The following is a 26,998-nucleotide window of genomic DNA, read 5'->3' as shown; positions in this document are numbered from 1 at the left end:
ACAGTCACATCGTCAAACAAACTTTCAACAGTTTTGAAATATTTTTCGCGTTTTCCGTTAACAATCCCGCCTCCCCCTCCCCCCACACATCCATATATGTTTCACCCAGTAACTGTTCATCAATATGAAGCTAGTATGCGTGAGTTGCAGACTTCCTATGCCTCGCCTTGGCAAAAATGAGGCACTTGCATACGGTTAAAGAGTGAGTTTAGTGTTATTGGCAATCTAAAAAAAAAAAAAAAGAGAAAAAAAAATGATTAAAATAATTACCAAGAAGTCTTCAAGGGGAAATTTTATAGCGGGGTGAACTAGCGGCGACTTATAACCTTTGTCTTTATTTAAAAGTCAACACTAAAGTTTTACAGAAGTCATGCATTGCAATAAATAATCCCTGATTAATCCACATCATTTCTCAGACCTATAATATCCACATCATTTCTCAAACCTATAACATCTCGGGTGATTTGTTAGTGTTTCGAGCGCCAGCCACGGCCACCATTTCTGGCACCGCCTTGTTGCACGGTTGACTATTATACAGCTCGAGAAATGTTAATTAACTGCCTCACAACTCTCTCAAAGGCAGCACAAGCATTTTTGGTCCAGCAATGTGAGACCCCGTCCCCCTGTATCCGTTTTAGTTTGACAACGCACCCATTTGAACACACGTCGCTTTTTTCACGAAATCATAGAAACGATACGAAAACATAAAAAAAAAACTCTACAGCGCATGCGCTTTCCCGCTATTTTGCTTGTTTACATTGCATCAATGACGTTTTCCATTTCGAAAAGTTCGCGCGTACACACGGCACCGAAAGGGAATTGTTTTCAAATGGTTCCACTCTGGAGAGCGTTTCCAAGTCGTTCCGTTTTTCTCATCGTTTTCGCGTGAAAGACGAGCGCTGTTACCTCGCGGCCTCTAGCCTACGTGCAGCCGCTGACTCGCGAAAATATACTCTCGTAGCGTCTACGCAACGCCGGCAATAATCGCGTTCCGTGACGTCATTTCAATAAATTTGAATACATTAATTTTGACAGAGTCTGCAATCGCGCTAACGTTTCCACTATCCATCCATCACTTTGAAGGTTCTCTCTTCAAATCAAAATATTCAAGCATCTTCCTAATGTTGCTGTTTTGCTAAGTGGATATTCTTTGTCTTCGTTTTGAAAGCCATTCTTCGTCTATGGGTTATGAAGGATCGGTTTCCCGTAAATTGAAAGTATAGATCAAAAGCTTTCGTCGGCTTTCGATGCTCGCAACGAACTTTAAGAACTAGATTTTCTTGTACACAATACGTACTAATTCATCTGAATTTGCGAGTCAGTGGCTACACGTGGCTGCGGGGCTTCAGACCGTACAATATCGTGCAAAACAGGTTACTGAGCTCACGAGCTCATAAACATAATACGGTCCACAATTCCTTACTCGAATATTAATCGATCTGCATGGGTCGATAAACTCGCGAAAACAAACTTTGCGCGACACAATTCCTTCCTCTAGGGAGGGGTGAGTGCCATTCATGTAGCCACTAGCTCTCGAGTTACAACGCAGCCTCGGCACTTCGTAGGTAGGGAGCATCGTACCGCCGTCGCCGGTGAATCGATACCACTTCGTTCCTAGTGAATTGTCACACTTGTCGTCCGTGTTGACGTAGTTGATGTTACGATCGGGCTCCGACAAAACTGTGTAGTCGATGCATTCAGATGGTGCTGGTGCTGAAAAAGATAATCATAGTAAAAGTTATATTACCTAGGCCTTTTTAGGGAGGGAGGGGAGCGTCTCGCAAGTGAACTGGCCCCGTTCGTACTGACCTGATGGCTTTTGAATATGTTTTGGCCTAAACGTCGTTTAACCTCCATTTTTTTTTAAAACGGAGGTTTCTATCTCATACACTTAGTTGAGTACCGTTTTGGGTACACTGCGATGAAGTGGGTCGAGGGTATCCATTGAAACGTAATGCAGAAAATAGTTTACTTTCGCGAGCGCAATTACGTATCTCAGCTTGTTGTTTTGTCCTCGGGAAGATACCATCCTCGAATAGCGGTGGCGTTATTTTAGCGTTAGGGATCTATTTTATTATGTAGTATTTTGTTCAGGAAGTTTGTATTTGTATTTTTTATTTCTATTTTGTTTCCATTTACCTCTTTTAGGGTTCTCAAAATAAGTGGCATCCATGTTCTTTACTTCATCTTCCGGTTTCTCGCCGATAATCTTTGTATTCAAGTAGCATGTGTTGCTACTCAGAAGGTAGTTCAGGCTCTGGCACAGAATCTCTCTCTTGCAGCGCTGGTAACACTGATGAATATCCGTATTGGGCAACGTCATGAATTCGTGACCAATCAGAGACGTCCGTGGTATTGACGTCATACAGTTTGTGCAACCGCTGGCCATGTGATATTGTATACTCAGTAGAGCAACAAGGCCTCGTATGCATGTGATGAGCTAGCGAAAAAAAAAAGTGTAAGAACTATGCAAAGTCCCATTTTCCTGCGGCAAAAAGCTTACAAAAAGTATCCGGGCACCTCGAAAATCCTCAAGAAACCTTGTTCGCATTAGAATCCGATGACCGAAAATGGGCTAGGCAACCTGAAGAAAGCCAGGTGGGAGGTTTTTAAAGTCAAAACTTTTCATTTTGGCTTAATGGCAAAAAGAAAAAAGGGAAGTGCATCTACTTTTTTTCTCCTTGCACAGCTGTTATGGCGAAAAAACGGTGTCGAACTCCACACTTCGTTCATACTTTGCCGAGCATTTCCGGGCCGCTTGTTGCATAGCTTTTCAGGCTTAAAATCGTCGCTTGGTTGTTCTAAATAATCGTGGAAGTGTTTTAAAGCCAGAAACTTGTTATTTAGGCTAAAAATCGAGAAAACTTGAGACAGCCGTGTAGCTAGTTTTTTTTTTCCTCCTTTACCGGAAGCCGTGCAAGTAGACACAGCGAATAAAATAACAAAAAACTAATGGCGAGGTACCAAACCAGTCGCCAAACATTACTGTCGAATCGCGACCAGCGTTTTCAAAACACGATTTGTTTTGGTTTTCTGTTCCCTCAGTAAAACCATTCTGAGCCAATCAGAGTCTCGCTTTGTGCACTTCCCAGGCTATCCTCTGGAAGAAAACCAGACAGTGTCGCGACAGAAAGCCAGGCAACTGCACTAGGCGAGAGATGGCACTAATTTTATTGGCTTAGAATAATTTGACGGAACAGAAAATCCCAAAAGTCAAAAACAAATCGATGTTTTGAAAATGCGGCGTCGCGATACAACGGATTCGAAAGTACCCTACATGGTTCCCAAAACGCTCATATAGCATAAGCTATTCTCGGTGGGATTCATTAAATTAAGCGCGGAATCAAAAATATATGAATATTTCCAAATCTGAGTCTTTATCAAAGATACAAAATTAAAGCATTAATCTGTAAACATGAAATCACAACTAATAACAACAGCCATGGTAATTCAAGATTCTTATTATGCGTATACATTTCACTTTGATTTCATCGTTTCTTTATTTTAAAAACTACTACCAAAGCTTAAAAACATATTCCTATTTTTTTAGCCAAATCGAATATTTTCTCTGAATTTTGCCTTTGAAAGGTCTTATCGTGTTCCTTTGAAATTTTTTTTTACTTCTTGGAAAGGATATTGGATTCTTTGAATACTTTGTTATCTCTCTGATAAGAGGTAAAACGTGAATTTCTCCACTTAAATGGCCGCAGCTGAAAATCAGTTTGCAAATTGTTGCCGAATATATCACTATATCAACATTGATCACTGATCTCAAGAACTGTTTTATTTGATTTTCTGCAACAAATCAATGCATCGCTAGCGGTAAAAAGGCTAATTATGCCTATCTTTCACCCAAAGCAAACTTCATAACCTTCATCATTAGATACAAAAAGCAGAGGCAAAACCATTCATCATTCTAATATAAAAAATACCAATATATGGACTAGTTAAATAACTTACCAATTGTCCAAACATGCTTGTTTGATGTTCAACTAAAACTAACTAGGCGTTTTAGTTTTCTTGGCGATAATTAACTACTTCACTCATGATTACATTTCGAATCTCTGAATAGTTAACTATCGGAACATACTCATCACTGTCGTTACCATGTTAACTATTCCAATGCACCAACAACAATTTAGCTTTTAATTAAAATCTGTGAAAACAGAGGTGGATGAATAAATTGGGAGAAACAATTGTAGTCTTGACGCTATACAAAGTTAGATTGTAAATATTTTAAAACTTTTGAAACCTATTTAAATTCGTAATTATCTTATTTGGAAAGCTGGCCTATATTTCACTTTTATAGACACTGAAACAGGTGGAGAATTATCAGATCTTGTAAATGCTTCAGAGAAACTATCCATAAACTCATTAAAACATCTTTGATACAAATGGGAAGTTTTAACACACGAAGCCCTGTTTATAAACAACTAGGTGACTTAGGGAGGCCCCTGCCGCGCTTTACTCCTCTGGAGGCTCATTGCTCCCTTTCAAGCATTCAGGTGGCTAGCTAGGCAGTATTGGCCTCCCCTATACACAGGGTTAACACTAAGGTATTTTATATGCGCTATTAAGAATGTTAGTATGTTCTCGATATAAGGAAATATACGATACGGGAGAGGAAGTGGTGGAGGCAGGAAGGTTGAAAATACTCCACACTTGGGAGGAACACCACCCTCTGCTGCCGCTATATATTTTGAAACATGTGATTCAGTTGGGGGGAGGGGGGAGGCGCTTATATATTCATGTTGTTTAGTGTTATTGGCAATCTAAAAAAAAAAAAAGAAAAAAAAACACGCGGAATGATTAAAATAACTACCAAGAAGTCTTCAAGGGGAAATTTTATAGTGGGGTGAACTAGCGGCGACTTGTAACCTTTGTCTTTATTTAAAAGTCAACACTAAAGTTTTACAGAAGTCATGCATTGCAATAATTAATCCCTGTCTAATCAACATCATTTCTCAGACCTATAATATCCACATCATTTCTCAGACCTATAATATCTCGGGTGATTTGTTAGTGTTTCGAGCGCCAGTCACGGCCACCATTTCTGGCACCGCCTTGTTGCACGGTTGACTATTATACAGCTGGAGAAATGTTAATTAACTGCCTCACAACTCTCTCAAAGGCAGCACAAGCATTTTTGGTCCAGCAATGTGAGACCCCGTCCCCCTGTATCCGTTTTAGTTTGACAACGCACCCATTTGAACACACGTCGCTTTTTTCACGAAATCATAGAAACGATACGAAAACATAAAAAAAACTCTACAGCGCATGCGTTTTCCCGCTATTTTGCTTGTTTACATTGCATGAATTACGTTTTCCATTTCGAAAAGTTCGCGCGTACACACGGCACCGAAAGGGTATTGTTTTCAAATTGTTCCACTCTGGAGAGCGTTTCCAAGTCGTTCCGTTTTTCTCATCGTTTAGCCTACGTGCAGCCGCTGACTCGCGAAAATATACTCTCGTAGCGTCTACGCAACGCCGGCGATAATCGCGTTCCCTGACGTCATTTTAATAAATTTGAATACATTAATTTTGACAGAGTCTGCAATCGTGTTAACGTTTCCACTATCCATCCATCACTTTGAAGACTCTCTCTTCAAATCAAAATATTCAAGCATCTTCCTAATGTTGCTGTTTTGCTAAGTGGATATTCTTTGTCTTCGTTTTGAAAGCCATTCTTCGTCTATGGGTTATGAAGGATCGGTTTCCCGTGAATTGAAAGTATAGATCAAAAGCGTTCGTCGGCTTCCGATGCTCGCAACGAACTTTAAGAACTAGATTTTCTTGTACACAATACGTACTAATTCCTCTGCATTTGCGAGTCAGTGGCTACACGTGGCTGCGGGGCTTCAGACCGTACAATATCGTGCAAAACAGGTTACTGAGCTCACGAGCTCATAAACATAAAACGGTCCACAATTCCTTACTCGAATATTAATCGATCTACATGGGTCGTTAAACTCGCGAAAACAAACTTTGCGCGACACAATTCCTTCCTCTAGGGAGGGGTGAGTGCCATTCATGTAGCCACTAGCTCTCGAGTTACAACGCAGCCTCGGCACTTCGTAGGTAGGGAGCATCGTACCGCCGTCGCCGGTGAATCGATACCACTTCGTTCCTAGTGAATTGTCACACTTGTCGTCCGTGTTGACGTAGTTGATGTTACGATCGGGCTCCGATAAAACTGTGTAGTCGATGCATTCAGATGGTGCTGGTGCTGAAAAAGATAATCATAGTAAAAGTTATATTACCTAGGCCTTTTTAGGGAGGGAGGGGAGCGTCTCGCAAGTGAACTGGCCCCGTTCGTACTGACCTGATGGCTTTTGAATATGTTTTGGCCTAAACGTCGTTTAACCTCCATTTTTTTTTAAAACGGAGGTTTCTATCTCATACACTTAGTTGAGTACCGTTTTGGGTACACTGCGATGAAGTGGGTCGAGGGTATCCATTGAAACGTAATGCAGAAAATAGTTTACTTTCGCGAGCGCAATTACGTATCTCAGCTTGTTGTTTTGTCCTCGGGAAGATACCATCCTCGAATAGCGGTGGCGTTATTTTAGCGTTAGGGATCTATTTTATTATGTAGTATTTTGTTCAGGAAGTTTGTATTTGTATTTTTTATTTCTATTTTGTTTCCATTTACCTCTTTTAGGGTTCTCAAAATAAGTGGCATCCATGTTCTTTACTTCATCTTCCGGTTTCTCGCCGATAATCTTTGTATTCAAGTAGCATGTGTTGCTACTCAGAAGGTAGTTCAGGCTCTGGCACAGAATCTCTCTCTTGCAGCGCTGGTAACACTGATGAATATCCGTATTGGGCAACGTCATGAATTCGTGACCAATCAGAGACGTCCGTGGTATTGACGTCATACAGTTTGTGCAACCGCTGGCCATGTGATATTGTATACTCAGTAGAGCAACAAGGCCTCGTATGCATGTGATGAGCTAGCGAAAAAAAAAAGTGTAAGAACTATGCAAAGTCCCATTTTCCTGCGGCAAAAAGCTTACAAAAAGTATCCGGGCACCTCGAAAATCCTCAAGAAACCTTGTTCGCATTAGAATCCGATGACCGAAAATGGGCTAGGCAACCTGAAGAAAGCCAGGTGGGAGGTTTTTAAAGTCAAAACTTTTCATTTTGGCTTAATGGCAAAAAGAAAAAAGGGAAGTGCATCTACTTTTTTTCTCCTTGCACAGCTGTTATGGCGAAAAAACGGTGTCGAACTCCACACTTCGTTCATACTTTGCCGAGCATTTCCGGGCCGCTTGTTGCATAGCTTTTCAGGCTTAAAATCGTCGCTTGGTTGTTCTAAATAATCGTGGAAGTGTTTTAAAGCCAGAAACTTGTTATTTAGGCTAAAAATCGAGAAAACTTGAGACAGCCGTGTAGCTAGTTTTTTTTTTCCTCCTTTACCGGAAGCCGTGCAAGTAGACACAGCGAATAAAATAACAAAAAACTAATGGCGAGGTACCAAACCAGTCGCCAAACATTACTGTCGAATCGCGACCAGCGTTTTCAAAACACGATTTGTTTTGGTTTTCTGTTCCCTCAGTAAAACCATTCTGAGCCAATCAGAGTCTCGCTTTGTGCACTTCCCAGGCTATCCTCTGGAAGAAAACCAGACAGTGTCGCGACAGAAAGCCAGGCAACTGCACTAGGCGAGAGATGGCACTAATTTTATTGGCTTAGAATAATTTGACGGAACAGAAAATCCCAAAAGTCAAAAACAAATCGATGTTTTGAAAATGCGGCGTCGCGATACAACGGATTCGAAAGTACCCTACATGGTTCCCAAAACGCTCATATAGCATAAGCTATTCTCGGTGGGATTCATTAAATTAAGCGCGGAATCAAAAATATATGAATATTTCCAAATCTGAGTCTTTATCAAAGATACAAAATTAAAGCATTAATCTGTAAACATGAAATCACAACTAATAACAACAGCCATGGTAATTCAATATTCTTATTATGCGTATACATTTCACTTTGATTTCATCGTTTCTTTATTTTAAAAACTACTACCAAAGCTTAAAAACATATTCCTATTTTTTTAGCCAAATCGAATATTTTCTCTGAATTTTGCCTTTGAAAGGTCTTATCGTGTTCCTTTGAATTTTTTTTTTACTTCTTGGAAAGGATATTGGATTCTTTGAATACTTTGTTATCTCTCTGATAAGAGGTAAAACGTGAATTTCTCCACTTAAATGGCCGCAGCTGAAAATCAGTTTGCAAATTGTTGCCGAATATATCACTATATCAACATTGATCACTGATCTCAAGAACTGTTTTATTTGATTTTCTGCAACAAATCAATGCATCGCTAGCGGTAAAAAGGCTAATTATGCCTATCTTTCACCCAAAGCAAACTTCATAACCTTCATCATTAGATACAAAAAGCAGAGGCAAAACCATTCATCATTCTAATATAAAAAATACCAATATATGGACTAGTTAAATAACTTACCAATTGTCCAAACATGCTTGTTTGATGTTCAACTAAAACTAACTAGGCGTTTTAGTTTTCTTGGCGATAATTAACTACTTCACTCATGATTACATTTCGAATCTCTGAATAGTTAACTATCGGAACATACTCATCACTGTCGTTACCATGTTAACTATTCCAATGCACCAACAACAATTTAGCTTTTAATTAAAATCTGTGAAAACAGAGGTGGATGAATAAATTGGGAGAAACAATTGTAGTCTTGACGCTATACAAAGTTAGATTGTAAATATTTTAAAACTTTTGAAACCTATTTAAATTCGTAATTATCTTATTTGGAAAGCTGGCCTATATTTCACTTTTATAGACACTGAAACAGGTGGAGAATTATCAGATCTTGTAAATGCTTCAGAGAAACTATCCATAAACTCATTAAAACATCTTTGATACAAATGGGAAGTTTTAACACACGAAGCCCTGTTTATAAACAACTAGGTGACTTAGGGAGGCCCCTGCCGCGCTTTACTCCTCTGGAGGCTCATTGCTCCCTTTCAAGCATTCAGGTGGCTAGCTAGGCAGTATTGGCCTCCCCTATACACAGGGTTAACACTAAGGTATTTTATATGCGCTATTAAGAATGTTAGTATGTTCTCGATATAAGGAAATATACGATACGGGAGAGGAAGTGGTGGAGGCAGGAAGGTTGAAAATACTCCACACTTGGGAGGAACACCACCCTCTGCTGCCGCTATATATTTTGAAACATGTGATTCAGTTGGGGGGAGGGGGGAGGCGCTTATATATTCATGTTGTTTAGTGTTATTGGCAATCTAAAAAAAAAAAAAGAAAAAAAAACACGCGGAATGATTAAAATAACTACCAAGAAGTCTTCAAGGGGAAATTTTATAGTGGGGTGAACTAGCGGCGACTTGTAACCTTTGTCTTTATTTAAAAGTCAACACTAAAGTTTTACAGAAGTCATGCATTGCAATAATTAATCCCTGTCTAATCAACATCATTTCTCAGACCTATAATATCCACATCATTTCTCAGACCTATAATATCTCGGGTGATTTGTTAGTGTTTCGAGCGCCAGTCACGGCCACCATTTCTGGCACCGCCTTGTTGCACGGTTGACTATTATACAGCTGGAGAAATGTTAATTAACTGCCTCACAACTCTCTCAAAGGCAGCACAAGCATTTTTGGTCCAGCAATGTGAGACCCCGTCCCCCTGTATCCGTTTTAGTTTGACAACGCACCCATTTGAACACACGTCGCTTTTTTCACGAAATCATAGAAACGATACGAAAACATAAAAAAAACTCTACAGCGCATGCGTTTTCCCGCTATTTTGCTTGTTTACATTGCATGAATTACGTTTTCCATTTCGAAAAGTTCGCGCGTACACACGGCACCGAAAGGGTATTGTTTTCAAATTGTTCCACTCTGGAGAGCGTTTCCAAGTCGTTCCGTTTTTCTCATCGTTTAGCCTACGTGCAGCCGCTGACTCGCGAAAATATACTCTCGTAGCGTCTACGCAACGCCGGCGATAATCGCGTTCCCTGACGTCATTTTAATAAATTTGAATACATTAATTTTGACAGAGTCTGCAATCGTGTTAACGTTTCCACTATCCATCCATCACTTTGAAGACTCTCTCTTCAAATCAAAATATTCAAGCATCTTCCTAATGTTGCTGTTTTGCTAAGTGGATATTCTTTGTCTTCGTTTTGAAAGCCATTCTTCGTCTATGGGTTATGAAGGATCGGTTTCCCGTGAATTGAAAGTATAGATCAAAAGCGTTCGTCGGCTTCCGATGCTCGCAACGAACTTTAAGAACTAGATTTTCTTGTACACAATACGTACTAATTCCTCTGCATTTGCGAGTCAGTGGCTACACGTGGCTGCGGGGCTTCAGACCGTACAATATCGTGCAAAACAGGTTACTGAGCTCACGAGCTCATAAACATAAAACGGTCCACAATTCCTTACTCGAATATTAATCGATCTACATGGGTCGTTAAACTCGCGAAAACAAACTTTGCGCGACACAATTCCTTCCTCTAGGGAGGGGTGAGTGCCATTCATGTAGCCACTAGCTCTCGAGTTACAACGCAGCCTCGGCACTTCGTAGGTAGGGAGCATCGTACCGCCGTCGCCGGTGAATCGATACCACTTCGTTCCTAGTGAATTGTCACACTTGTCGTCCGTGTTGACGTAGTTGATGTTACGATCGGGCTCCGACAAAACTGTGTAGTCGATGCATTCAGATGGTGCTGGTGCTGAAAAAGATAATCATAGTAAAAGTTATATTACCTAGGCCTTTTTAGGGAGGGAGGGGAGCGTCTCGCAAGTGAACTGGCCCCGTTCGTACTGACCTGATGGCTTTTGAATATGTTTTGGCCTAAACGTCGTTTAACCTCCATTTTTTTTTTAAAACGGAGGTTTCTATCTCATACACTTAGTTGAGTACCGTTTTGGGTACACTGCGATGAAGTGGGTCGAGGGTATCCATTGAAACGTAATGCAGAAAATAGTTTACTTTCGCGAGCGCAATTACGTATCTCAGCTTGTTGTTTTGTCCTCGGGAAGATACCATCCTCGAATAGCGGTGGCGTTATTTTAGCGTTAGGGATCTATTTTATTATGTAGTATTTTGTTCAGGAAGTTTGTATTTGTATTTTTTATTTCTATTTTGTTTCCATTTACCTCTTTTAGGGTTCTCAAAATAAGTGGCATCCATGTTCTTTACTTCATCTTCCGGTTTCTCGCCGATAATCTTTGTATTCAAGTAGCATGTGTTGCTACTCAGAAGGTAGTTCAGGCTCTGGCACAGAATCTCTCTCTTGCAGCGCTGGTAACACTGATGAATATCCGTATTGGGCAACGTCATGAATTCGTGACCAATCAGAGACGTCCGTGGTATTGACGTCATACAGTTTGTGCAACCGCTGGCCATGTGATATTGTATACTCAGTAGAGCAACAAGGCCTCGTATGCATGTGATGAGCTAGCGAAAAAAAAAAGTGTAAGAACTATGCAAAGTCCCATTTTCCTGCGGCAAAAAGCTTACAAAAAGTATCCGGGCACCTCGAAAATCCTCAAGAAACCTTGTTCGCATTAGAATCCGATGACCGAAAATGGGCTAGGCAACCTGAAGAAAGCCAGGTGGGAGGTTTTTAAAGTCAAAACTTTTCATTTTGGCTTAATGGCAAAAAGAAAAAAGGGAAGTGCATCTACTTTTTTTCTCCTTGCACAGCTGTTATGGCGAAAAAACGGTGTCGAACTCCACACTTCGTTCATACTTTGCCGAGCATTTCCGGGCCGCTTGTTGCATAGCTTTTCAGGCTTAAAATCGTCGCTTGGTTGTTCTAAATAATCGTGGAAGTGTTTTAAAGCCAGAAACTTGTTATTTAGGCTAAAAATCGAGAAAACTTGAGACAGCCGTGTAGCTAGTTTTTTTTTTCCTCCTTTACCGGAAGCCGTGCAAGTAGACACAGCGAATAAAATAACAAAAAACTAATGGCGAGGTACCAAACCAGTCGCCAAACATTACTGTCGAATCGCGACCAGCGTTTTCAAAACACGATTTGTTTTGGTTTTCTGTTCCCTCAGTAAAACCATTCTGAGCCAATCAGAGTCTCGCTTTGTGCACTTCCCAGGCTATCCTCTGGAAGAAAACCAGACAGTGTCGCGACAGAAAGCCAGGCAACTGCACTAGGCGAGAGATGGCACTAATTTTATTGGCTTAGAATAATTTGACGGAACAGAAAATCCCAAAAGTCAAAAACAAATCGATGTTTTGAAAATGCGGCGTCGCGATACAACGGATTCGAAAGTACCCTACATGGTTCCCAAAACGCTCATATAGCATAAGCTATTCTCGGTGGGATTCATTAAATTAAGCGCGGAATCAAAAATATATGAATATTTCCAAATCTGAGTCTTTATCAAAGATACAAAATTAAAGCATTAATCTGTAAACATGAAATCACAACTAATAACAACAGCCATGGTAATTCAATATTCTTATTATGCGTATACATTTCACTTTGATTTCATCGTTTCTTTATTTTAAAAACTACTACCAAAGCTTAAAAACATATTCCTATTTTTTTAGCCAAATCGAATATTTTCTCTGAATTTTGCCTTTGAAAGGTCTTATCGTGTTCCTTTGAATTTTTTTTTTACTTCTTGGAAAGGATATTGGATTCTTTGAATACTTTGTTATCTCTCTGATAAGAGGTAAAACGTGAATTTCTCCACTTAAATGGCCGCAGCTGAAAATCAGTTTGCAAATTGTTGCCGAATATATCACTATATCAACATTGATCACTGATCTCAAGAACTGTTTTATTTGATTTTCTGCAACAAATCAATGCATCGCTAGCGGTAAAAAGGCTAATTATGCCTATCTTTCACCCAAAGCAAACTTCATAACCTTCATCATTAGATACAAAAAGCAGAGGCAAAACCATTCATCATTCTAATATAAAAAATACCAATATATGGACTAGTTAAATAACTTACCAATTGTCCAAACATGCTTGTTTGATGTTCAACTAAAACTAACTAGGCGTTTTAGTTTTCTTGGCGATAATTAACTACTTCACTCATGATTACATTTCGAATCTCTGAATAGTTAACTATCGGAACATACTCATCACTGTCGTTACCATGTTAACTATTCCAATGCACCAACAACAATTTAGCTTTTAATTAAAATCTGTGAAAACAGAGGTGGATGAATAAATTGGGAGAAACAATTGTAGTCTTGACGCTATACAAAGTTAGATTGTAAATATTTTAAAACTTTTGAAACCTATTTAAATTCGTAATTATCTTATTTGGAAAGCTGGCCTATATTTCACTTTTATAGACACTGAAACAGGTGGAGAATTATCAGATCTTGTAAATGCTTTCCTTAGCCTCAAAAAGAGGGTTCCTAGATCGAATGAAGAATTTCGTTTGACCGCTTAAAAGACAAAAGTAGCAGTGGATAGGACTTTTGGTACTAAGAAAACGTGGTTACTCAAGGTTGACCTATCAAAAACTCAAAGCCCCCATGCCCGTACCCAGGATTTTTTTTTTTGGGGGGGGGGGGGGGGTGTGCGAAATCCTAAAAAGTGGACCTAATTTTCTGATAAAAATCTGACCACCCTCGAAAAAACAAAAAAGGATTTCTTTATGCCTCTGCAGTATCTCCACGGGACGCTTATTGTCGGATTTGACTACATACCAGAGTGATCTAGCTTATGCTTTATAGTTTTGTCTACAAAAAGCACGTCTATTGAGAACCGAAATTGGATCTTCGGCCGTTGTGGGCTACCTGAACCCCCCCCCCTCCCCCCTGGGTACGGGCCTGGCCCCTGCTATTGACAGAAGCCCTGAGTAGAGTAACAATAGAGGTACAGCTGAACGGTCGTGAGCTGATGGTGATAACTTGCGTATGAAAATGATCGTGTAGGGGCTCAAGTGAGGAAGAGGCAGACAAATTGCGAACGAAAGGGTTCTTTTTCTTCTTTCTCCTTATTTGACTGCGATTTTCAATGTTTTGCGAACTCTCGTCAATAATTTTTATAATACTAAACCGCTTTCTCGTTTCCGTCATCCAAACTAACGGAATTCGTTTGGTGTATTTTGATTTGTCAGCGCTATGCAGAGACGTGGCGTGATTGGAAGCCAGAAGGCAATTTAGCTTTGGGAAGAGCTCGCATAATATTTAAGACCGCAGTATTTCAATTGCGTTCGCTTGATTTTTACACGCGAGTAAGTTCTTAAACGTTTTTTTCCTTCTCTTAAAATTGCTTTTCTTGTAGAGTACGTCAAGTCGCTCTCTAGCACCGCGGTCGATATCGTGTTTGGTGGAACGTTGGACAGCATCGTGGTCTGCCATCAATGCCACAAGGTGCAATGTTCGATTACATATAATGCTTATTGACATATTTGAATAGTCACACAACTCATTGCGCTACCTCAATGCAATAATGGAATCCAAGTTTTCGAGATGGAACGTTGGACATCATCGTGATCTGCCATCAATGCCACAAGGTGCCAATCACGTTAGCAAAGAACCAATCAAATGTCCGCTTATGTATAATGCATACTGACGTATTTGACTAGTCCCACAAGTCATTGCGCTGACTCTTATCAATGTAATCAACTTTTTTTTTCAATTCAGTCCGAATGGGAAGTATGTTTTCGAAATTTTCTAAAACTATTTATAGTAATAACTGACAAATAAGACGAAGCAATGAATAAACGGATAAACAGAATGTCCATTATGTAGTTGTAGGATGTTAACATTATTTATTCTTATTTTTATTAGCTTCTTTTTAAATCAGCCTTACTATCAGCACCCTCAAGGGTATAGATTCAATAAGTAGTCGGTTTATAGGGGATATAAATAACAGGCTATAAATAACAGGGACCAGGAATCAGGGTCGGCCTAGACTCAGGTTCAAAGATGTGGTAAAGAGGAACCTGAAGTGGAGGGATATAAGCTCAAACTCTTGGCAAACCACTGCTCGGGATCGTCCAGCATGGAGAGTTAAGATCAAAGGACCAACACAATAGAACAGTCATCGTCGCCTCGACGGACTGCCAATGAAATAACAGGCTAACAGATTCTTGAACCGCATGCAAACGTCCAATTTCCTTGCAGGAGTCAAGAGTGAGGGAGTCGTTCCTTGATCTCTCCTTATCGTTGGCACCATTACAGGTACCGTACTTACTACATTATGCAGTGGAACCATTACATTTACCGTACTTACTCCATTATGGAATGGCGGCACCATTAAGGATATATATGGATTGGATGACACCATTACAAGTACCGTACTCTCCATTAAGGAGTTGTACCATTACAAGTACCGTACTCTCCATTAAGGAGTGGTACCATTACAAGTACCGTACTCTCCATTAAGGAGTGGTACCATTACAAGTACCGTACTCTCCATTAAGGAGTGGTACCATTACAGGTACCGTACTCCCCATTATGGAGTGGTACCATTACAGGTAACGTACTTACACCATTATGGGGTGGCGCCATTACAGGTAACGTACATACTCCATTATGGAGTGGTACCATTACAGGTACCGTACTCCCCATTATGGAGTGGTACCATTACAGGCCAGGTACCATACTTACTCCATTATGGAGTGGCACCATTACAGGTACCGTACTCTTCATTATGGAGTGGTCCATTACAGGCCAGGTACCGTTCTTACTCCATTATAAAGTGGCACCATTACAGGTACCGTATTCCCCATTATGGAGTGGTACCATTACAGGCCAGGTACCATACTCCATTATAGGGTGGCACCATTACAGGTACCGTTCTTAATCCATTATGGAGTTGCACCATTACACGTACCGTATTTACTCCATTATGGTACTATTACAGATACCGTACATACTCCTCCGTGCACTTGCTCCGCCTCCGTTATTAGTCAAATCAAACTAGTGGTCAATCATCAATACTGCATTCTGAATAGTTGACATACAACAAACAAGAAGGCTAGTCATTCTTTCTTGGTTGACATACAACAAACAAGAAGGATAGTCATCTTTTTTCTTAACGTTTTTTTTTTTTTTTTGGTTCAGACAAAAAGTTCCATGCCAGTGTCAGGCTCTAAGAACAAGCGTATGTCACCTCTTATTTCGGAGTCTGCGACACTTACAGAGGTGAAAGAGGAGGATGCAAATGATGGCTTGCAATATATGAGCAAATACAAACTCAAGGCTGCAAGGAAGGCTGAAAAGGTAAATACTAAAGTTAAAGGAAGAGGGAGGGTTAGTATTCTTAAAGGAATTACTTTGATTTTAGATTTTGAAGATAAAAAAAACCATATCAATCAGCACAATGTCTAGAAAGGATTCTTTTCATTCGACAGAAAAAGGCAAAGAAGAACAAGAGCGCTTCTAAAAGGCAGCCGAAACATATCAACCAATCAGATGATATGGCAAAGTCAAATGACCAATCGGATGATGAGAAAGAGCTAAATGATCAATCAGATGGCGAGGTAGATATACACAGCGACCAACAAAATGGCAGTTATCCCAATGACCAATCGGACGTGGCTGTACACGATGTCATGGCACATGGTAGCCAATCAGAGGGCGCAGTACAATTAAACTGTTCAGAAGGCGTTGGACGCAGTGATCACACGGGTAGTGTGTCACATAATCACCAATCAGGTTGCGAGAACGACAGCCAGTCATGTGATAAATGTCAAATTGAACAGCCCGAGGACAAGAGAGACTCTGACCAGAGGAGTGACCTGATACATTCTAGCCAATCAGAGGCCGTGCACCGTAATGTACATGCTGAAGACGAGGGGCATATTGATGAATATGGATGTGGATTACATGACAACGAGCAATTGGATGAGGAGGTAGCTTCGCATGTGTCAGGCGATGATATTATGGACGTGAATGACCTGATACATTCTAGCCAATCAGAGGCCGTGCACCGTAATGTACATGCTGAAGACAAGGGGCATATTGATGAATATGGATGTGGATTACATAACGACGAGCAATCAGATGGCGAGGCAGCTTCGCATGTGTCAGGCGATGACATTATGGCCGTGTCTGATGACGAGACCTCTGACACATGCGCTGAAGTAACCAAAGAATATTCCCATGATCCTTTGTTTGTCCCCGAACAAGTAAATAATAAACTTCTGCACCTTTCCGAGGAGGCTACTGAAAGTAAGCTTGCTGTAGATTCTTCGGATGAAGTTCGCTGTGAGTCGCGCGAGAATGTTTTTCCCAATGTTATATGCACTCGTACCCCTAGCGTGTGTGCATCTCCTCAAACAACTGAAAATTCCGTTACAAATCCGTACGCCATTAGGAGTGAAAAAGCAAATGACATTGCGACAGGAGAACCTTTTCGTTTCACTGCAAGTCTCAAAGCTGACTCTTACGAGAATATAAGTTTGGATAACACAATGGTTGATTCACTTGACGATGATAGGGAGAGTGTTTGCAGTAATTCCAAGAAAAGTGCAATATTCTTGGAAATCAGGGATGAAAAGATTGAGATGAAAAGTTATTGTACTTACGGTGATTGGGTTATTGTCAGTGAGTCACCGTCAGCAACTACTGACTCGGGATACGGGAGCTCCTGCAATTGTACGAAAACTACTAAGGGTACATATCTAGATAAGAACACCAGCGTGGATATAAACATGGAGAATAGAACAGAGGATCTAAGTCCTTCGAAAGAAAATATGGATCATTTAGAGTCATCAAAAAGCAGCGTAACCCCAGCATCAGGTTTGGACATCAAAGACACATCGTCTGTCAATTCCGTGACTTCTAAAGTAAACACGATTGGTGAAGATACAGGCGATATAGCATCCCACGTCAAACGTCTCTCATTAGAAGAGGACGCCTTAGACTCTGAGAACAAATCAAATGGGTTAGAATGTGATGATAGTAAACCATCCAACGGCTCTGGCGTTGACGAAAGTGTGAACGCGACTTCTGACATGTGCAGTGCTAATTGCACCCGTGTGAATGACGCCTATTCTGATATGGACACAACGTCGAACTCCTCCACACAGACTAAAGACAGTGGTATTTGGGGGTGTGATGCGTATAGTGTTGATACAGGAGAAGCTTCAACAACCAGACACCTCGGCAACTCATCCCCTAACCTACCCTCTCAGGAGCCGCCTACAAGTTCCCCAAGCCCTCCCTCAAGGGAACTGACACTAGGCTCCCCGTACCTCCCCTCCCCAGGGGAATGTTCGGTCATGTCTTGTCTAAGCGTTTTCTGTGCCAAAGAGACCCTGACTGGGAAGAACAAGTTTGCGTGTGAAGAGTGTACCAAAGCTCGAAATGGCTGTGGCACACCTGTCTGCGAAGAGTCTGGGGACAAAGGTAAGTTTTCAGTTCGGCGTTGTTTCGTATGGCGCACTACATTTCCAGAATTGCATAAGGACCACTTGGTATACAACAACAATATGCTTTATAGTGAAAAAAACGCACCATGCCGTATTTAAGGTTTAATTACTAATAATTCTTTAATTAAAATCATTTTTAGAATGAAATTCCGTAACAATATAGAAAATATTCTATTTTGTTGAAATTTTGTGGTGATGATGTTTATGATGATGATGACGTTGGCGGATAGTTATGTCGCCTTTGCCGTGTAATTAGGGACTTTAAGATGCGACAACGGCTACGGCTAGGACGGAGTGACAGAGATAACACTTAAACGCATAACGACAAATTCCACAATAGTTTTAATGAAATGACCTATTTAGGAACAAACCAAAATAAAACTTCAACTTTATTTCTACAATAGGAAACAGAAAGATGAATTTATACTCCAACCGTCCACGTACTCGCCAGACCGTAAAACTGTGGAATTTCACGTCGTGTTTTGGTGGAGAACGCGGAAATCTACCAGACAGCGCATTTACACGTGCAGCCTTTCAATTCTCAAATCAATTCTATTGTTTTCAACCGTCGCCGTACTCGCCGTACCGTATAGCCGTATTCGTATCTTAAAGTCCCTATTGTTCAATGCACAGTACAACGAGCTGCAAATAGTATGCCAGTAGATGTAATTACATAACCATATCTACACCCGGCTCTTTTACGATTTTTTTACACTCCATTTCGTATTCAGAAGAGGCCTCCAGTAAGCGACACCGCAGCCAGGCCCCCACAGTGTACACAGAGGCGACTAAACAACTGCTCCTCTCCCACCCTCCCCTGGTACTGACGCTGCATCTGAAGAGGTTCCAGCAGGTCTTGTTTGGGCTGCGCAAGGTTGCCAAACACGTGGACTTTCCTCTGGTGCTCGACATGGCACCCTTCTGTAGTTCGCAGGGAAAGGTGAGATCGGATGGTAAAAGTTGTAGCGGTTTTGTGCTTTCGATTGTGATAATGATAATGCAGATGACATGACGGGAAAACATGAATAATACGCAAATCGAGAGAAAGACACAATTTCTTACAATGGCCATCGGTTCCTTGTATTCCGACTGATTTTCGAAACAAAAAAATGTGTGGCCGAAATGCATATAGTCCACAGATTTTGGCTTTTTGAGAATTGTTTTCCTTGATCAGTCTTGCGCTATGTATGAGGTCAGGGACGAAAAGCTCAAATTTCAATGACACTTTCAACGCATCAATTTAAAAAAAAAGTCTCATTAGATTTTTTTCTTGGCAATTACTCACTAAGTACTTAGAGAAATTTTCCGCCTAATTAGATGTGAAATGAGCTTATTGCATGGCATCATGTTGTGTTTTTCGGTTATGTCAATTCAATGCAGATAGATAAAATATAAAGTTGGTAAACTAATAACCCTTATTGCAAGGGGGATGGTGGATAACAAGAGCATAGCATTGTCGAGTCGGAAGGCATACAAGGCGCTCGAGCCAGCCACCATATTCATGTCTATGTCCACGGAACACAGTTTAGAATTTAGATTTTTTTTTTTTGGGGGGGGGGATGGAGGGAAAAACCCAGACAACCCGTAAAAACAATCCTCGGAGCAAAGGCGAGAACCAACTAACTCAGCGCGTGTCGGAACCGGGCATTGAACCCAGAACCCAGTGTTGAGAGGCACAGGCACTACAGAGCGACGCTCTGCCAACTGCGGCACCTGGGCTCCCCATGATAATGGTGGTAGGGGGGGGGGGACGTCGATGGGAAGGCGTGACTTTTTCGGTTCGCAATCCAAGTAAAAGCCGCATTGTCACCAGTTTACTTCCGGTCGATTACGTAACAATATCCGATGATTTTTAACGGAACGCGAAAAATATTTCAAAATATTAAAAGCAGTGTTTCTATTGGAAGTTTCTTTGAGGATGTGATTGATAATTTAGAGCGGATGGCCTGTTAAATATCTCGGATTTTAATAGATTCTTTTGTCTTTTAACGGTTGAGGTTTCCGTCAGACCTCCGAAAGTAAACTGATGACAATGCGGCTTTAAGATGTTCGGTGATAATAGGTTGGTTGTGATGATCGTGATTGTTATGGCGGTAGGGGGAGGGGGGATGGGTCCCCTAGGGTGTTAGAAATGACATGATTCGGTAATGGTGGCAATTTGGTAATGTAATAATGCTAATTGTGATTGTACTGGTGACGATGGTCATGGACACTAATGTATGTGATGATAAAGATTATAGTGTTCAATTTATTAATGACTTAATTTACCTCAACCAATTCCTTTTTACAATCAATTAAATAATCAATCAGCCACACAAGCAACTAATCTTCTAGATAATCAATTAATTCATGCTCTAATGACCTTCATTGGCTCTTCCCTAGGCCCTTCCGGATGCTAACGGCCAGATCCTGTACTCTCTCATCGGCGCCGTCGATCATAGTGGTGGCCTGAACAGCGGTCACTACACGGCATACATCAAACTCAAATCCAAGCCTACTCTTGATCTGAACCGAGATATACGCAACAGTCGTGAACTTGAAGCTTACATCCGGGAAACCTGGAATGAGGCGCATGCGCAAAAGTGCACTTCGCAGGGGGTGCCCCAGGGGCAGTGGTATTACGTCAGCGACTCGCACTCAGTGCTGGTGCCAGAGTCACGTGTGCTTAGGAGCCAGGCCTATATGCTGTTTTATGAGAGGTTACCGCTGGTCCAAAATGGAAAAACATGAAATACTCCAGGCGTTCCTTCCCTAAGAGCCCAGACACACACTAAAGCAGATCTGCTTTAAACGTTGCCCGGTCAACGCCTGATAACGCCTTAGCGTTGTGTTTTTGTTATTGTTTTGGCCGCTAAACGGTGTTTTTGTTGTCTATACGTCTTTCCTGGCAGCCATTTGGAGTATTCTCTAAAGGCCGATTTAGACAGCACGATTTAGTCCTATGCGACCTGCCTACGACGAGTTAAGAATGCTGCATTCACACTAAAACCATGTTTAGTTAAGGTTTTTCTTTGCCTGATAACTTGCCAAGTTTCTCATTGTGTCGAATTCTTACTAGCTGAATGATCTCTTAGTAACATGTACAGCAGAATCTATTCAGTTTTTTTCTTGGTTCTGCCCACTCTTGGGAGATTGAGATTTAAACCAGTTTAATTAAACCACATTTAAACTGGTTTAAGTGCTGGTGTGAATGTGATATTAGACCTGAATTACACACTACGACTTTCGTAGTCAAGCATCGTAGCGGAGTTGTATTTACACTTTACGTCTCGGGTTTTAAAAGTGTCGCATACAACTAAATCGTGCTGTCTAAATCACCCTTAAGAAAGTCGTAGTGTACACACTGAATTACAATTCAGGACTAAGACATGTCGTAGATAGGTTGTATACGACTAAAAGTGTTTTCTAAAGCCTGGTTTCCATATAGTCGTAACAGTTGTAAGGGTCGTAACAGTCGTCTAGGTTTTGCCCCCCGAGGTGAACACACGACCCGCGAAGGTTATAAGTAATGTTCTTTTGTTGTTTACGGGGAACAGAATTCTGATTCCAGGCTTTAGTCATCACGATTTAGTCGGAGTGCACAATAATGCTATTGTCAGTAGTATTATCACCATGCGCTCGGACCAGTCTCCGTTAGACCTGAAGAAGGAAAAAGGAGAGCAAAAGTTTGGTATGCATTATGAAATATCCCAGGCGTTCCACTGTTAGAGACCCAGGCCTTCGCAGCTTTACTGAACTCGCCCCAGGTCACGAAATGCCTTAAGATATGAGTTTCTGGCGGATGAAATTATGAATATATATGAAATTAGTTGATGCTATATACTGAGATGCAGGAATGTTCAGAATTATGATATTCCTATAGACTATAAATGCCTATTTTTTAAAAACAAACAGAAATATGCAAGTGCTTGTTTATTTGATCTTGTACTTGTAGTCGACTGGGAAAACGGCTCGTTCATTCGTATTTTTGAACAACGTTCGGCGTTTCTCATTGGATGAACGTTTTTCTCAAAATGTTTACGGTGTTTATGCCGAATCTGATTGGTCAAAATTGTTCAGCATGGCCCTCATATCAAAGGGCCTCCGACAGACGCTATTTCGTCATCCTATAGCAAAGTACCAAGTGTGAGAAAGTGAGATAGAAAGCTTCAATTTCCATCGATTGATTTGGGGACGCTGTTGCGATGTTTTTATTGAATTCGGTAAATAAAACACTTTTTTTTCTTAGATGTTTAGATATACATACAATTTGTCTTCAAATATCGGTAGAAAACAATAAAGGGCTCCTTAAACTAGAAGTAGTCGAATTGGACGAGAGGGGAAGTCAAGTCCAACTGAATCAAGAAGTTTCTTACACTAAAATCAGCGAATTTGCGAGATATTAATATAGGGCAGTTAGTGAAGCCACTATCGTGTCTGAGCTGTGTCCGCTGTAAAGCAAATTTCACAATGGTATACCAATTTTCTAAATAAGTTCCGCTTTTTTTTCAACACACGTCGGTCCAGTGCAGCTCTTCAATTAACTAACCAATCAGCAGTCGTTCTTTTTCTCCTTCTTACGTCAAAGATTTTAAAAAGCTTGGGTTTCAAATGGTGATCATTCTTTCCCAATCATACTGCACTTTCGCCGACTTTGAAAGGCGGGAGATATACACTCTTTTTATTTTTATAAAACCCTTTTTATAAAAACGTCCAGCCTGAGATTTCACTAAATTTTAAGAACATGCTAAGAACGCGCCGAGGCTCAGATAGCAGAATTTTTATTTTTTTAGTTCTGATGAGTTCTGAAATGCCGAATCAAATTGTTTTGATAGTAACAATCTTTTATTGTTTATTTATCATTAGTTTAATTCTCTTCCTTATCATTGGGTAATATATTTTCATATACACTAAAATTTAAGAACATCGTTAAAAAAAACTTCCGTCATAAAATGTCCCCCTTCCCCCCCAAAAAAAGGCCCAGCCTCAACTGGAAATTACACGTTCTTATAAAAAAGATTGTATTATAAAACTGTTATAGGTAATTATGCAACGCTCGTGAAATTGTTCATTGTATACTTTTTTAAAGGTTTTTTGAAGAAACAATCAGTAAGCGAACTGAATATTAACTGTCTGGAAAACAATCGTCAAAAAGTTAGATTTCGTTAGGCACGAAATACTGCCAAGAATAATAGAGCACAAGAGCGATGTATTGAAAAAACCAAGTGTTTTCACAATCGTCGGAAAAAAACTGCAAATAGCTGCTGTTTTAAGATAAGTTCCAGTTTAGTGGGGAAGAAATGTATCAAGCGTTCCACTCAGGCGGACAAAAACTTGCTCGACGATTTGCCGACGGTTAGTTTCCTCTGAATCCTGTTGGTTTCTTTTTCTCAAAACTCACGGGAATGCTATCTATGCAGACAAAGAAGATTTAAGAAATGTTGTTGTTAAAAAGAGAGCTCTGATATTAATAACCACTGGAAAAACCATGTACACAAACTATGACTCGGTAGTTATTAAGTTCATATTGCTGGTCATTACGCTAAAAAGATGGCCACGATATTATATATGTGTCTACCCTCTGGTTCGAGGCCCGAAAAGCCAATATCATATTTTCACCGACAAATGACATAGCGGCCTGAGTAGGGCGTTATGTATATGATTGCCTTGCCCTCAGAACCTCTGCCCTAAAAAATCCTTTGACTTAATAGTAATGTAATGCAATGTATTGTAAAAAGACGCCTGAGTACGAGGCAAAGACTCTAATGCGTGATAAGTCCTCTCCACCCATGTCAAAGTAGCGGAATGGCCTGTTAGTGCGCGCGTATCTAAAAATATTTCAATAAAAAACGCCGCGACACAAATATGATACTAATAAAATAACTGCCCCCATTAATGAGCCCCTGATTGCTGTATTTTTTCCAGTCCTCTTAACGTTATGGAAAGCTAATTGTGCATCAAGCTTTCCCAGTTGCTCTCAAAATCCTCTTCAACATCTTCGTAATACATTTCCTCGGGCGACTGAAATCGTGTGGCTTTTTTGCGTCCATAAATAAACCCGTAGTGCCAATGCTGAACGTATTTATTTTTAGTCGGTATTGTCACAGGCTCGTGGGTATTATCCTCCGTAGTAACTTCGTACTCGTAAATCGATTTTAATTTCTTCTTGATTAATCTATTCTCTTCTTCGCTACCAGCGTCGTGAAGGTGAATTCCGTCGTCGATGTTTTCCCAGAAACCATTGCTGCCGTTGGTAAAGTCTGAAAGCTCCTCCGCGTTTTGAAATTCGTCGTCAAATTTTCCACCATTTAAAGAAAAGTCGTTGCTGCTGTTGTTGTCTCCGTCGTTGTTGTTGTTGATGTTGTCGTTGTTGTAAGATATAATCAGCTTTTCTAATTCTTTTGGTAATCGTTCCATCTCCACGTAAACTCCTCCACAGACCTCCGCGGGATCCTGACCACAACCTACCCATGCCTTTGCTTTAGTCAAGTCTTTTACCACAGGATGTTTCTTTGGGGGAGGGGTCGTGAGCTTTGTCTCGCTAGGCGGAGGTGTCGAGCTAACGTGGGGACCTGGTACTAGTGGAGGATGATACTCTGTAATGGTGGAAAATTCCATCCGTTTTTTTTGTAATTTGTCTAGCCACGGGCTACAGGATACGAAATCATGTCAAATGTCTTGTTTGTGTTAGGTAAAGCACGCATTCCATCCTCAACTGGTTATATTTTCGCTTCTCCGGTACGCACTATCCCTTCGTGTTTTCTCGTAACACTTTCAAGCGGGCTATGACTGCGTGACTATCGTCACGAATATAGCAATATCAAGCTTCTTTACCAATGGGTATCGTGACCATGATATAAGGTCACGAAATAAAAGGCGGTTGCTACACCAAGCATACAACCTTAGTCCATGACATGTCATTGCAGTACATGGTAGTCAATGATATAACCATCCTCGTTCCCGGGGTCTTCCCCTCATATCCCTTTGGGGAAAGAGGGTAGGGGAGGGTGGGACCCTGGGAACGAGGATGTGATATAACATGGCAATACATGGTAGTCAATAGCATGTCATTGCAGTACATAGTAGTCAATGTCAGTCAATGTATTGGCATGTCATGGCAGTCTATGGTAAACTCTCTATGACACAATCACTGGATAAACTGGAATTCGACTGCCAAATTTTTGTCTTAAATAAGACTTCTTCAGGTCTGCCCTGAAGTCATTAAAGACGAAAATTTGGCAGAGTCGAATTCCAGTTTTTGGTGTATTGTATTTATTCTTCTGGTTCACGAACACGACTATTTGGGCACACAAAAGCTCAGCATTTTATCAAATAAATTATCGCAAGGTTTAATGGCGCTTTGGTACTAAGTAACGCGTAGGGACACAGCTCGAACATATAACCAAGTTAGGTAGGAATACGTGCTTTATGCAACACTAACAGGACATAAGACATCATGTTGGAGTCAAATTATCCTTTAGCCCGTGGTCTAGCTCTCTACTTTGGAGTGGTCTTGATAAAATACGTTAAGGTAATTCCCTTGAATTGCACTGCGCACCACTTCTGCGCATAGTGGCGCTGTTTGTTCGAATTTTCCGGTATTAAGTGCGCGCGCGCCACAGTTGTACAAGTAAACAAAGCAAAAGGCGCGCTTTTTAACTTAAAATCGCTTCGACACAGAAACGAAGTTGGTTACCCCCATTTTTTAATTATATACGGAAAAAATGATATACTGAAAGAAGAAAAAAGTTGGGTTGTAGAAGTTTGTTTATTTCCTCTTAAAAGCCGTAAAATACTTCAAAATGGCACTTTTTACCGTATAAATAGTGGCGAAAACAGTGTCTTTTAGTGCGATCTCTTAAATGTGATTTGTTTTGAACGTAAGCAACTACGGGTTATTGTTTAGGAGATCGGATTTTGGCAGCTCGACAAACAGAACTTAATTTTCTAAAGACTATAGGCACTCTTGAAAACTAAAAGCTGGGAAGTTTCATCGCGCGATCAAGAAAAAACACGTCAACTCTACGCCCCTTTGTTGTGAAAACGATGTCGGTACCCCCATTTTTTTTATTACATTTTTTGAAAGCCCTTAACCTCAATATTGTTTTTGCCAAGTTTAAAAAAAAATCTGGGTTGTAGAACTATTTCGAGGGAATTACCTTAAATAAATCCATAACCAAAAGAATCATTGTGTTAGAAATGAATTTTGATTCTGCTTCCTATATTTCATTAGCTTGTTGTCCCAATTTTATATAAAGTTGATCGTTTTCATGTTCCATGTTTTCATCAATGTTCAACAGATATAAAATCATTTCATTGCCACAATGTTGCAAAAATTCGTTCTTCTATCTCCCCCTCTGCAAATTAAGGAATGCCTTACCTGCAAGACAACAGCACAAACTTTGTAGAAATAACAGAAGTGCAGTTTGTGCTGGCGGCATTTTCTTGGACTTGGAAAGCACAGAAACGTTTTACAGTGGCGGTTACGAATGATCAAAATTATGTCATCATCAGCGCGCGCTTTCCAATCGCTCTTGTTGGAACATTTGTGCCCCTGCTATGATGAAGTTTAAAGCTAAACATTCTAGGAAAAAGGGCTTGAAATGCGGTATTTGGTTAAAACGAAAATAAGTAGTTGCAAAAA

General features: G+C 40.5%; 5 protein-coding genes across 6 annotated transcripts in view; 1 reads left to right on the top strand and 4 right to left on the bottom strand.

The window, feature by feature from the left end:
• LOC5505120 (ubiquitin carboxyl-terminal hydrolase 16) overlaps positions 1–22,279 on the top strand; it is a 32,169-nt gene extending 9,890 nt beyond the window's left edge. For both annotated transcript variants that reach the window (XM_032373504.2, XM_032373505.2), the window contains 6 exons: positions 14,277–14,365; positions 15,122–15,178; positions 16,064–16,222; positions 16,354–18,352; positions 19,107–19,315; positions 20,758–22,279. In XM_032373504.2, the coding sequence (XP_032229395.2) occupies positions 14,277–14,365; positions 15,122–15,178; positions 16,064–16,222; positions 16,354–18,352; positions 19,107–19,315; positions 20,758–21,105 (2,861 nt within the window). In that variant the 3' untranslated portion in view covers positions 21,106–22,279. The remainder of the gene's footprint in view (positions 1–14,276; positions 14,366–15,121; positions 15,179–16,063; positions 16,223–16,353; positions 18,353–19,106; positions 19,316–20,757) is intronic.
• LOC5505122 (pancreatic secretory granule membrane major glycoprotein GP2) lies at positions 317–4,115 on the bottom strand. Its single transcript, XM_032373508.2, has 3 exons — positions 3,961–4,115; positions 2,140–2,440; positions 317–1,713 (listed from the first exon to the last, which is right to left on the bottom strand). The coding sequence occupies exons 1-3, from the start codon at positions 3,973–3,975 to the stop codon at positions 1,346–1,348; spliced, it is 684 nt and encodes a 227-aa protein (XP_032229399.2). The 5' UTR covers positions 3,976–4,115; the 3' UTR covers positions 317–1,345.
• On the bottom strand, positions 4,869–8,628 carry LOC125556751 (pancreatic secretory granule membrane major glycoprotein GP2-like). Its single transcript, XM_048722033.1, has 3 exons — positions 8,474–8,628; positions 6,653–6,953; positions 4,869–6,226 (listed from the first exon to the last, which is right to left on the bottom strand). The coding sequence occupies exons 1-3, from the start codon at positions 8,486–8,488 to the stop codon at positions 5,859–5,861; spliced, it is 684 nt and encodes a 227-aa protein (XP_048577990.1). The 5' UTR covers positions 8,489–8,628; the 3' UTR covers positions 4,869–5,858.
• On the bottom strand, positions 9,382–13,142 carry LOC125556689 (pancreatic secretory granule membrane major glycoprotein GP2-like). Its single transcript, XM_048722034.1, has 3 exons — positions 12,988–13,142; positions 11,167–11,467; positions 9,382–10,739 (listed from the first exon to the last, which is right to left on the bottom strand). Exons 1-3 carry the CDS (start codon positions 13,000–13,002, stop codon positions 10,372–10,374), a joined length of 684 nt encoding a protein of 227 aa, XP_048577991.1. The 5' UTR covers positions 13,003–13,142; the 3' UTR covers positions 9,382–10,371.
• A 1,519-nt stretch (positions 22,280–23,798) lies between the features above and the next one.
• LOC116612976 (uncharacterized membrane protein DDB_G0293934) lies at positions 23,799–26,857 on the bottom strand. The gene is made up of 2 exons (XM_032373507.2): positions 26,735–26,857; positions 23,799–24,950 (listed from the first exon to the last, which is right to left on the bottom strand). Exons 1-2 carry the CDS (start codon positions 26,793–26,795, stop codon positions 24,301–24,303), a joined length of 711 nt encoding a protein of 236 aa, XP_032229398.2. The 5' UTR covers positions 26,796–26,857; the 3' UTR covers positions 23,799–24,300.
• Positions 26,858–26,998: the final 141 nt, after the last annotated feature.

Source organism: Nematostella vectensis, chromosome 14, assembly GCF_932526225.1.
Source record: "Nematostella vectensis chromosome 14, jaNemVect1.1, whole genome shotgun sequence".
In the NCBI taxonomy this organism is placed as follows: Eukaryota; Metazoa; Cnidaria; class Anthozoa; order Actiniaria; family Edwardsiidae; genus Nematostella; species Nematostella vectensis.
The sequence above is the reverse complement of the archived record's forward strand: the minus strand, read 5'-3'. Positions and strand labels throughout refer to the sequence as shown.

Coding starts and splice junctions, on each gene's coding strand:
- LOC5505122 (XM_032373508.2), bottom strand. Junction 1,714..2,139: donor TTTTGAGAACCCTAAAAGAG/GTAAATGGAAAC, acceptor TATCTTTTTCAG/CACCAGCACCATCTGAATGC.
- LOC125556751 (XM_048722033.1), bottom strand. Junction 6,227..6,652: donor TTTTGAGAACCCTAAAAGAG/GTAAATGGAAAC, acceptor TATCTTTTTCAG/CACCAGCACCATCTGAATGC.
- LOC125556689 (XM_048722034.1), bottom strand. Junction 10,740..11,166: donor TTTTGAGAACCCTAAAAGAG/GTAAATGGAAAC, acceptor TATCTTTTTCAG/CACCAGCACCATCTGAATGC.
- LOC116612976 (XM_032373507.2), bottom strand. CDS start 26,795: ATGCCGCCAGCACAAACTGCACTTCTGTTATTTCTACAAAGTTTGTGC. Junction 24,951..26,734: donor TTTGTGCTGTTGTCTTGCAG/GTAAGGCATTCC, acceptor CCACCATTACAG/AGTATCATCCTCCACTAGTA.